This window comes from Cariama cristata, unplaced genomic scaffold (assembly GCF_000690535.1).
Source record: "Cariama cristata isolate BGI_N322 unplaced genomic scaffold, ASM69053v1 scaffold12342, whole genome shotgun sequence".
NCBI classification, from domain to species: Eukaryota; Metazoa; Chordata; class Aves; order Cariamiformes; family Cariamidae; genus Cariama; species Cariama cristata.
In genome coordinates this window covers 2,219-14,776 of record NW_009604461.1, presented here as the reverse complement: position 1 = coordinate 14,776, position 12,558 = coordinate 2,219, and the positions used below count along the sequence as shown (strand labels likewise).

The window sequence follows — 12,558 nt, the reverse complement described above, 5'->3', positions numbered from 1 at the left end:
CCTGGTGGAGTACGGGCTGTAGCCACAGCAGTATCCATTCACCTGTTCCGCTCCAGTCCTTTTGGCTCTGCTCCTTTCCTCTGGCTGCCCAAGTGTCCCTGAGCTTTCCTCACGCGGATGCCGAATCCTCCACCATCAATAACCTAGCAGCTGTCAGCTCACTGAACAGCCCAGGCCTGCAAATCAAAAATCTACAACTCCAAATTGGCCTGTAACGGCCATTTCAAAGCTATCTGACTTGCAGCAGGGAAAAAGCCCCCAAAGATTTCTCTTCATTACACTTTCAGACAGGAAAAGTTAAAGACAGGTACCCCGAGATCAAGCTCAATAGTGTCTTCATGCCAAAAAGGAGGAAATGCTGTTGTACCATTTACATGAGCTGGGGACAGGAATATTGGTTGTCCACAAAGTGAAAGAACTAAGAGTGTAAGTACCAGCAGGAAAACCATCAGCATATTCTCAGCTGCCTGATCATCCTTCAGAATGAGGTGAACGAGGAAAAACCACATTTATTTTGTTTACAACTGAACACCCTGAAACATCACACAAGTATGAACCATGCTGCTATTTTTCATCTTGTACTTTCTTCCACTCTAAATGCAGCTTAAAAAGAATATTTCTACACATGCACACAGAACACTGATTTTTTGTTGCAGGCAGGTACTTCAATTAAAAAAAAAATCATGCGTAGGCAAGTAGTTTTCATGGATTTTAATTTTAAATAATTTTCAAGAGTAATACAAAAGTTACAAGTTTGTCTGTTCAGACTAATCGTTTGTGTTTCCCCCCCCCAATTCTGCAGTGGAGTCCCTTGCTGCATCTTTCAGGTAACGTCGTTTAGAAAGCACTTCAAATGACACAATTTAAGCTTATGTTTTCCAGAAGAGAGGGTTCTGTGTGAGACGTCTCTGGAAGTTCTCATACCTAGAAAAAAATTTAAAAAAAAAAAGCTGCTGCAAATAAAATGGCTTAAAAATGATACAAATAATTTAGTCTATGCAGAGAACATGATAAGTTACAGCTACTCCACACCAGGAAACGAGTAAATCCAAAATTCTCCTTTCTGATTCCATATCCAGAATATTCACAGCAAGACTTGTGTATTTCAACAACAATATGTATTTCATTAAAGCGGTGTCCCAGGGAATGCTCATTCAAGCTTAGTAAATTTGTAAGTGAATTAAAAGTGGCTATTTTGTGCATAACATTTTTGGGGCTAGGAAATCAAAGCGAGCGTGAGGCTGCCCATCATCCTAGTAACCTGGCCAGGTACCTCACAGAAGAAACCCCAGCAAAACCAAACCAAGAAAACCTCGCGCCACTCAGGGAGACTGGGAAAAATACTGGGAAAAACAAGGTAACACCAGTGCTGCCGAATCCAGTCCAGCTGTCCCTGTACCACCCCGTCAGCGCTGCTCCGACTCGGAGGCAGAACGCCAGCTGAGCACGTCTCGGTGCACGGGACAGTGAACGGGAGCTGACAAGCTTGACAGGCTGGAGCAGGGCTGCAGGGTGACCACAGCCTCCGAGTCGGGATTGCTTCCGAGTTGGGATTTCTTCATGTAACCTGCTCACAGGTAAGGAAGAGGGGAGCGATGCATTGATTTGCCTTGTAGTTCTAATGGAAACCTTGAGACAAAGTCGGCCCCATCACTTTTCCACCATCACCAAATAATTCTAACTTCCACATTTTTTATATAGGGTAATGTTTTAGTAAAATCTAACAAGGAAAATAATTCTCTAACACATAATGGAAACATGTATGCACACATGCTGTCTTAATTTCACTTTCCATACTCTCAGAAACAAGCAAGCCACAAACAAACTGAATATCAGAATTCATTATTGACCTACAGTGAAAAAATAGGGAAAGTATACAATTTCTGTGATTTAAAAAAACCAAACAAACAACAGTCTACAGGCTTTGAGCTACAAAAGCCTGAAAACACTTTCAGTCCCCACAAACCCAAGCTGAAAGGTGTCAAAAGGTACTGCCAATGAAACAAAACAAACAAAGAATGTTGTCCTTCATCTCTTAGTTCCTAATGCAACTCAAATGAGAAAAGACTCAAACCACTGAATTTCCATTGCAGCCAGCCCCTTGCAGAGACCTAAGATACTCCACATATTACAAGTTACAATTAAGCACATCATAATGACTCACAAACATATGAACAGACCCAAAACAATGTTGGTTTTTTTGTGGCTGTAATCACATTAACAGATTCCTACACACAAATGTGTTCAGTTTATTAGAGTTACACCTCACATCGCTACCTGGTTTTGAACAACAGCCAAAAGTAAATTCAGCATTAGCCAGGCAACGACCAGCCACTACCCTGCCCCTTCCCTTGGGCTCCTCTCATCAGAGACCTTACCCACATACGTTCATGGAGTGTGCAGAGAAGACATCTGTATCATGGCACACTCCTAAAGAAAATATATTGCTTATCTTAACTGCTTGCGTATTGATGAGATCTGTACTAACGATAAAACAGTATTCAAAATACTGTTTTAAAAAAGGGTTTAGGTTAATACTGTAGATGCTGAAGAGGGCTAAACTGATAAACTGTAAGAAAGAATTTTTCAGATATCCTAAAGGACTACCTACAGTTCACAGCTTATGTCCAGACCACACGGGCTACCCCCACAGACAGTTATTTCTTAAACCAGCTCCTGGAAAACAACTGTCAGAGAGATTTTTGTTATTTGTGCTCAAGGGTCTTGGTGACAGAACGAGGCCAACGAGGAACATGATTTCTTCATCTCTCCTATGTTCTTAAGCAATGTAACTATGCCAGAACTATGGCTAGGAAGAGACCAAGCCTAACAATAAGCACAAATTGACAGGAATCGGTGTGTTCTGTCTTCCCATGTCTCCAGAGCATTTGTATAATCAGCAACATAGTGGAAATCCACATATGTCAAGGGTGACATTTCTAGAATCAAAAAAAGTTTCATAGGTTGCATAGCACTTTCCTAATAAAAAACTAGATATGAAGATGCTGACAAATAAATACAAAACCAGTGAATAGAACCTCTCTATACTTGAGATAGATACACAACAACAAACGCTTTTAAATGGTTTTGCATCATTTCACTGAATAGCATTGGCAGTAGTTCAATACTTAGAAATCAGCTGGTTTAACGCCTCGAGAAAAGGAACACTTGTTAGTAGAGATCATTGCCATTACCATTTCAGAACTACATTTGCAGGAATGAAAGCTTCAGAAGGATTTGGGGTCATCTGTGCCTGAGTGACAGCAAATGAGGAAGCAAAGTTATAGAAGTTATCCAACATCTTCTGAGTGAACTGAAATTAAAAAAAAAAAAAAAGACATTAAGTAAGTTCTTTTTTCAATTTGAATTCTTGTGCAACAGTTTAACAGACACACAACTCCTATATGAAGTAAAATCAACATTGTCATCTAAAACACAATGGGAAAGTAGATATATTAGGTTGAGGGATGTCTGTTTCAAATTGATCAAAACATCCTAGCTCTCAGAGCCATCCACCATCCAGAAATCATTTTCAGAATCTTCACTCGTTCTCTCCCGGCCTAATTTCATCCAACTGGATAAACAGCTTTGAGAAGAACATTTTCTTTTTGTGACAAAAAAGCGATGGAGTGACATGAGCTGTCCCCATCCTCCAAATTAAACTATCAGAAGAACTGTAGGCCAGGTCAAAGCTGCCATTCCAGCTCATAGCAAAACACTAATTGTTAAACCAGCTGAAAAACCTGCAATCTGCCTCATTACAACTTGTCAGACTCCAGTGACAGGGAAATTTCCTTTAGCTTTCACCACAGAAGAGCTGCTGGCATCCTCTGGCACAAGATCTTGCTGGGGAAAAAATGAAAAAGACGCATAGGAAACTCCTAAACTGTAGGAATAAGGAAATAAAATAGTGAAGGAGAAGCCAAGAAGTAGCAAGCCCTGTGTGCAGAGAATGAGGCTGTAGGATATTCCCAGCCAGTCTACAAATAAATAAGCCTATGGCACCTCCTTCTTTCCCCTATTCTTTTTATTTTTTAAAAAAGTATGCATTGTTTCAATGGGAGAACAAACCATTTTCATAGACAGTGAAATGACAGAGGAAAACAGAGCCTGGGGCAATATACATGCACACTCTTGTGCCTCTCTCCACCTGCTCTGACAAAAGGAGTGAAGAACTCACGTCCCAAAAGCCAGGAGCCTACCCTCAGTCTCACCTCACTCACACAGAGAACTCTCTGGGTTTGTCCCACTTTTTTTCCATACAACTTTTTAATAATATAACTACATATAAAAAAATTATATGTACAACCATAAAGCTGTGTAAAACTTATTAAAATGTAGTGGGAGAGCAGCCTCTTAGAGTAGCAAAATATTATTTTGCCTTAAAAAAAAAAAAATCCTTTTACTGCTATAATGTAGCAATTCCAAAGACATGATGTCAAATTTTAAATAAAAGCCATTAGTCATTCATAAACATGCTCCTGGTCATATCCCCTTCCTCTGCTATCTACTCCCTCAAAGGTTTCCTTCAGCTATGACTTTGTACATTTTCTCTGTAGGAGTAACTGTTACTTCAACCTTTGGCTCAGCTGCAGTCCTTGAAAGCAACATACAGTTTCAGTTAAGATGCTACTCTTTATTAATAGAGAATCCACCTAACTGGAAATAACATTTGTAAAAAAGTTATGCACTTATGAGGGTTTTGCTTTGGTTCCCCCCCCGCCCCCTCTAAATACTCCTGCCAGAAGAAACCACCAGCCACCCTGCAAATGACCTCAAGTGGCACATTATTACCTCACGACTTAACTACTGCTATAATAAAAGTTGGTGGAATCAGAAATATTATTTAGATATCATTTGCCCCTAACAACTCCAGAAAAGCTCAATTAACCATATTATATAAAAATAGCTGTCAGTCAACTCTAGTTGTGGTAACTTTCTTGAAGAGACATTACCTACTTGGAGCTACTATGTGTATAAACCGCCAAAGGACATCGGCTACAGTATCAGGATTGCTGTTCAGTTACTAATTTACCTCAGCAAGTGCCTGCAAGGAAAGCAAGCAAGGAGGGGAAAAAAAAACCCACAAACCCTCAAGAAAAGCCTCACCAGCTGCTGAAGTGTTAAAAGATAATGCCAGAGCCATCAGCATCAGGGAAATCAATACCTGCCATGCAGATCTAGCTTGCCTTGAACTGCTATTAGATGGCCAACTAACTGCCAGTGCTGACTGAGGACTTCCAGAGGTTCAAACTAACAGACAGGCTGGGTAAAAAATGGCAAGGCTTGCTGCCCAAGGCCTGGTCCACAGGGAAAGAACTGGAAAAAAAAAAGAAATACATCTTTCTGTGAGAGAGGGCATGATTCTGCAGTTCTGCAGAACTGCATCTGAAGGATTTCTCAAGGGTCAGTGGTACACTTGGATATCTATCTGCATCCACACCCGTGTCTGCCTTGACTTTAGAGTAATTTTTTGACCATTCCTGCAAATCTATGCACTGGAGTTCTGGCACCTACAAATCACCAAAGATTCACTGTCTCTTACATGCATTTAGTAGTAGCTGCTCCTATGAGGAAGGATCATAAATATTTTTACAGTAGAGTCACATCAATACAAGTGAGTCTATTGGCTTGATTCCACTGAGCATGCAAAATCCAATCTTTTACAGGAGACATAGTCTTCCAGTGTAAGAAAAAGTCATTTCAAAATATCAAAGCATCCACCCAAATGATGTGACAACAATTAGGTTGGTTACAATCCTGCAGCTTCCCCCTCGCCCCCCCCATTAGTTCTTCAGAGGCTCAATTCTTCAGACTTTCGTAGCACAGAGAATTTCTGAAAACAAAATGGCCAAGCTACCTCTGTGAATGAATCCACTGATGACACAGCAGCACTTGCCACAGGAGTCTGCTGGGCCAGGTTCTCCAGCAGTTCCACTGAGATTCCAATCTGGGCCACCGTTGGTGTCTGAGGGAGGTTCATAGCACCAAAGGGATGTTGACTTCCCTTCCCTGAAAGGGCCACGAACAGCACACGTTAGATTTGGCACATATGTAAAAGACTCTGTAACTTAAATCACCATGTTTCTTCTGTCAGAGGTATTCCTCAACTCCCACCAGAGAGATCTCCCTGTCTCAAACACAGAAAAATCATGCAGTCCAAGCACAGGCACAATGAAACAGTATGACAGGTACATTTAAAAAACACAGCAGATTGTAAGGAAATTTCTAAAAAAAAAAAAAAAAAAAAAGAAAAATGTAATTTTAAAGCTCCCTATGAAGTACATGGATTAAACAGAAAATACGATCTCTGAGAAAAGACAGCAGAACCTTTCTCTATAGGAATCAAGCCTTTAACTCACATTGTTACAATTGCAGAGAAAGAGGAAATATTCAGTACTGCTGCACAGTTATTTGATTCACTCATTCAAAACCAGGTTCTTCTGAACCTGTTTGTGCTCTGAAAAATAGAGAATGGTACTTTAAGATCCCTCTGATCCGAAGCTGTCCCTGTAGAGGGCTGGGCAGCCCCAGATGTCATCTGAACTGCTCAAAACCACGAACAGCAGCAAAGGTCAAAGAAACAGCCATGGAACAGAAAGGCCTCTGACTTTGCAAGAGCCACAAAGAAAACAAGGAATCGGGCAGAAAACCACCCCCAAATTGCATACCATTCATACAGGTATTATCCCAGCCCTCTGCCATCACTTCTGACCTTTCTCAACTGAGTATTAACCAGTACTTTCAGTCCCAGCTTCAGCCAGGGTCTCTGCAAACAATAACAGACACCTAGAGTCACTGAAATCATGCACTCCTCTTTGTCAGCATCTGTAAAGGAAAATAAACACATACTAATACTCCACCTAAGTTTGAGCAAACACATTAGACAAGTACTCTCTTAACACAGAAGTGATGTTTCAATAGCACTTTCTGGCCTCTTACTAGCAGGAGAAAGCAAAGCTAATCAAGAGCTGTCCTACAAATGAGTCAACACTAACCTGAGTTGCAGGAAAGGCTAACTAGAAATCTAAAGCACCATCTGACTTAGTTCCATGGTCAAAAACTGAGCCAGCAAAACCAGCACAAATTTGAGAAGCTGAACTGAGGCTCAAGACTAAAGATCTCAAACTTTACCATTTTTCTGCAGAGACACAAGGCACTACCGCAAAGAAGCCAACATCCAACCCACATGGAAAGCACATTCACAAACCCAGCACCCTTTTCAGCTGAAGCCGAGTGTCACTCTTCACTCCAGATCCTACAACTGCAAAATAGCACTACATCTACAAGTAAAGCACTCTCTACAAAAATGTTACTTTAACACAAGGCCAATAAGAAGAGAGTTCATCTCCTGAAGTGCTATCTAGAAGCTCTTCTGAGAAAAGCCACTGCTGTATGATCTCAACCTTTACTGTAGATAGTTGCTTGCTTAATAAAGGTAAAATTTATTAAAGTATTAAGAAAGAAACAGAAAAGCTATTAGAAACCAAATATCACTCAATAAAATCCCAATAGCAATAGGACTGGTAGAAGTTTCACATCTTGTAACATCTTCACCTGAGAAGCTGACATTTACAATAAAATATATCATCATCAAGCAACAGGCTCCATCAGAAAATATCGCTACTTTAGAAAGACACTCACAAATAATAAAATACATCCATCCTGTCACTTTGCATGCACTCCCACGGAACCACTCCCTTGGAAAGATGTCTGGCTAAAAGGGTGACAGAAAAGCATCCCCCACCACCCTTACACCAACTGGAATACCCTTCACATTTCCAATGCTTGGCTCTTGCAAGGAGCATTCCAAACTTTACAAATAGAGAGAACACAGTATGTTAATCAGTACTGAAATACAAGCTCAGGTTTTCACATTCAGACCCTACACTCTCCAACGTACTATGTCATAGCAGAGCAACTGCAATCAGAAACGTATTTTTTCTACCCCTTTCTTTCGCTTCATTGAAGTCTTGATTCAAGGTAGCGAGCACTCATTACCTTTCAGCCCAACCATATCAAAAACCCTACCCATGTGTAAGCCTCAGATGCAGGCATTACATTAGAGGGTATATCTGTGAGTGGAAAGCAGCATCAGACACATCATTGCATGCTGCACAGCAGAAAAAGTTCGTAATGGAAAAGGCTATCCTGTAACTTTTATCCCGCTTGTCAACATACTCCCAGTAAGGGTGCAAAATCCCAGCCCAAGGTTTGTTTTCTATTTCTACCAGACTTTCAGGCACAACTGAAAAATAAAAACCCTTAAAATCCCAAGGCAAGGACTATTTCTAAGCCCCTTCTTCATGCACAATCAAATGAAATTCATCTACTCTCAATCAGCAAAACATCACACAGTGAGAGAAGAATATAAAATTGCATGTGTTAAAGTGTTACCAGTCATTGTTCTTCTCCAGATCTGAAAGTACAGACAAACCAGTAACAGTGACGACTGCCAGCAACGGCACTCTTCTAAAGCTTGGTGCTCTAGGCCCGAACTGCTCCTCTGCAGCGTATCTTCCTCCTTTGAAAAGGAAGGCCAGCAAAACATTCTATCTACAGCATTTTCCAAAGCAACCTGAATACAACATCTGTGGCAAAACCCAGCAGAACCTATGTCTTGCCTTCCAAGAGCAGCCATGCTCTACAAGGGCATCAGGAGCCCAAGCAAAAAACTTCAACTTTTCAGTTGCACCATCAGAACTGACCACAATCCCTTGTGTCGCGTGATAAAGCTCACAGCGATTCCATCAGCGATGACAGTGACCTTAATGAATTAAAACAGTTAGCACTACTAGCGCAGCTCCAACAGGTACCAAGGGATCTTACTAGAACATTTATTACAGCTGCAGTTTATTACACAAGTGCAGAAATTGCACAATTTCAAGAGATCGACTCAGCCTCTTTCATAAAGGTGTATTGCTACTTTATTCCTCTTGGCACTAAAGAAGCCACTCAGCTTTGTTAAAGCCAGAAATATTCTATTCTACCTTGACTACAGGCTGTTAAACATTTCACCTGTAATGAAAAATCCAGAAGTGGGAAGACTAACAGCCTGAAAGAATACACATTGACTGTCATCCCGCTGGGGGGTGAGGAAATGACCAGAAAAACCCAAAACCTCGCAAACACACATTATTCAGCTTTTAGCACGAAATTTAACTTCCAATTTTGTTGGGGGGGGGGCGAGGACAGTTGATTAAATAATCTAATTTCCAGCAAACACGAAGATTGTATATGAAGAGGAAAAACTAATTCAGATTTAATGCTTATTGCAAAGCCAGTCACCATCTTACATGATAGCTAATCCTCAAAAAGAAATATGTAATAATGCTGGACACTTCGGGCCTTTGACTCCTAGACTTATAATCAGTATTAACAGATGCAAGACTTCACTTGCTAAATCAAAGGGTCAAAACAACAACAAAAAAAGCAAACACAAAAACACACAAACACCACAAGCACTTATAGTTCTAGCCTCACAGCATAGCTTTTAAGAATGGTTAAAAGTTAGCAAGAAGAACAACAGAAAAGCCTGCTTTTAGCTATATTGTTTGTACCAAGACTACTAAGAAATACAATTCAACAAACTCTTCCTCATTAGAGAGGAGCTCTAAAGGAGTCTTTTAGAGGGTCCTACAGGTCTTGAACATGCCTCACAGGAATGTCAATCTGGAAATCTCTTATTCAAAGAGGGTTATCTGAGCTTAAATAACACCTGTAGTGAAGGAAAAAGCGTCCAGGTTCATAATTTAGTCTCGTCTCTACAAATCACTTTCACATTGAAGACTCTATTCCACAAAAGCAATTTCCCATTTAGTTCATCTATTGAGACAACCTCCTGGTATCCCCCTTGGAAACACTGCAACATTGACCTGTGTTGGCTTTCCTAAGTGAGCACGGGACAGGAAGCAGAGAAGCAAACAAAAAAACCTGGGGCAATGCCATTTTAATTGACCCTCATAGTCCAGAAATCTAATACCACATCCCCAGATATTGTATTTAACAGCCCAGCCAGTCCTTACAACAATGTGCAACGTGGGCAAGTTACACACATCACAAAACCTGTGCAGTTCCAGCGCATTTCAGACACTAAACATAAACTTAATGTAAGAGTTACAAATGATACATTTAACCTTTCCGAGAGTCTGTGTAATAAAACACTATGTCACCTCAGCTGGCCACTCACGTCCACATAAGAAACAAGCTGTCCCTCTTCATCACACAGCAGGAAACTCTGCTACAACCACTGCTTCACAGGGAGCTGACAAACAGGGACACACACTGGTTCTTCTCAACAAGGGATTAAACCCAAAATGCGGATTTAAGTCAGTAATATCTCTCAACGATTCCAGCTCTCTGTAATCCCTCTCTGGTCTCCCCTTTCTACAGCCTCAGTCTTCTCCATCATACAATTGCTTATGGTCACGCAAACTAAGGCTGTGTAGGTTATACTGACTCTACAGTCAGAGATCAGCTGTAGGCAACCACGGGAACGACAGGTCTCTGTTGTTCAGATCAAGCACAGCACTGCCTCATGGCATTACAAATGCAGTCAACCAAGTCACAGAGTTCTTCCCTGAGAGCAGCTCTTGCTTGGAAATTATGGCTAATCATGCAAAAAGCATCTGAAAATGTTTTCATACAAAGCTGTCTAAAAGCATGTATAATAGGGTAAGTCTTTCAAGCGTGAGAAACATACGGCAAAGGCTGGTGAAAGAACCAGCAATACGCTTTACCGTTTCACTAACACCACAACTTTGGAATATATAAAACCATGTCCCCCCCAGCCTTCCTGTGACTGTTCCCTCTTCTGAGAGGATTTTTGAGGAACATACATGATCAGAATTCATTTTGCTCTGCACCTTAAGAGACCTTATCTCTTGTCACACTGCCATACGGGACCGATACAAAAGCAAGCATGCCACATTACGAATTAATATGTTTTATCATAGCAACCTCAACACTTACCTAAACAGAGGTTCAAGCTAAGGCTGTACACTACACTGAAGTCTATAAAAGATGTGTATTACTTTATGACCATAACACTTTAAGCTGTTTGACTGACATGACTATCCCTTTAATGAGACAAAGGTGTGTCATTGGGGCCCTTCGTTTTTATAATATACATGGCAAAACCCCCATATATTTAGGAAAACTCACCTACACCTACTTCAGGTAGCACTAGCATTCTCTGCCCCCCATACGAATCAGATTTCTCTGACTCGGGTCTATATCAAAAACACTAAAACATTTGGAAAGCTGCTTTCCAATGACGACACCCTCTACTGGACAGTCACATAGAGCAACTGCACCCGAACGCTGCCGTCTGAAATCACTGCGTCAGACTTTACTCATTAAAAACCTGTCTCTCTGCTATGAAGAATACAACCACTTAACAGTGGTAGGTGAAAGAGAATACTGCAGGCATGTCTAGACAGATGCCTAAGAACCACGCGATGGAAGTTTCAGGGTCATTCTTCCTCAGGTTCTCTACAAAGAAACACTGGTGTACATGCCAAGCCTGCTCAAAGGAATTTCCAGATCAACACCACATACAAAAGAAGATAAGTGAGAAATTTTGCTAGGAACATTAACATACAGACAGACTGCCATGAAGCTGACAGACTGCTTCCAGTACCACATCTGCTCAGGACTGTCTGAAAATACACAGCGGTCTGCCTTTTCAAGTAGCCTTTTGTTCAAAATCACCTTCAAACATTTATCCCCTTATGCATGCAGGAACACATTTGTTACACCGACTGCTACATTTCACCATTCTTACCAGATTTCAGACCAGAAATTTTGAAGATGGCACTTGGCTTCTCATTAGTGACAAACCCCAGCAGCTGCCACACAGCCATCCCACTCTGGTCTGGATAACAAAAATAGACAGATCCTCCCATTCCTTCTGGGAATGGTATAGTTCCCAGCATGAAGACCACCACATGGTTGATGTTTTCATAGTCTGGTAAATCAAATACAAATTTGTCTTCAGCCACTTGTTGGGGAGCTGCTTGTACCTAAAGACAACAAAACTTTTATTAGTATTACTATGTTTTGCATCTTTGACTGTAACTGTGAATTTCCTTTTATAGAAATACACCTAATATGGAACATAACAAAAAGTGAGGCATGTACTAACCTAAATAGCAAATAGCCAGATAAAAGTCAAACACAGCAGAACAACTGCAAAAGATATTTCCAAAAAGGCACAACAGTCTTGTTCTACCTGCACTGAACACATATCCCACCCAGGACTACAGGATCAGAATACCTTCACTCCCCACGTGCGTAGGGGGAAAATAGGGTGCAGAAGAGGTTGCCAAGTCTATAAGCAGTGGTTGTTGACCACCTGGCTGGCACAACCCCAGGATCATGGAAACCTGTTCACATAGGAAATACAATAAACCTTGAGACAGGCAGTAGAAGGATGGCTAAATGCCATAATAAAAGATAATCTCCTCTTTACCCGAGATGCCACATCCTTGCAGCCAACGCACAATCTGGCCTTAAACAGCTTCTTTCAAGCTCGCAGCTTGTCTCCGAGGAGCCCAA

At 41.0% G+C, this 12,558-nt stretch overlaps 1 protein-coding gene across 1 annotated transcript in view; it reads right to left on the bottom strand.

The window, feature by feature from the left end:
* Nucleotides 1–567: 567 nt before the first annotated feature.
* The window catches only part of LOC104158078 (chromosome unknown open reading frame, human C11orf73), a 12,286-nt gene continuing 295 nt past the window's right edge, over nucleotides 568–12,558 (bottom strand). The window contains exons 2-5 of the mRNA XM_009695637.1: nucleotides 11,786–12,023; nucleotides 5,861–6,012; nucleotides 3,195–3,313; nucleotides 568–924 (exon numbers count right to left, since the gene is read on the bottom strand). Coding sequence (XP_009693939.1) covers nucleotides 870–924; nucleotides 3,195–3,313; nucleotides 5,861–6,012; nucleotides 11,786–12,023 — 564 coding nt within the window. The 3' untranslated portion in view covers nucleotides 568–869. The remainder of the gene's footprint in view (nucleotides 925–3,194; nucleotides 3,314–5,860; nucleotides 6,013–11,785; nucleotides 12,024–12,558) is intronic.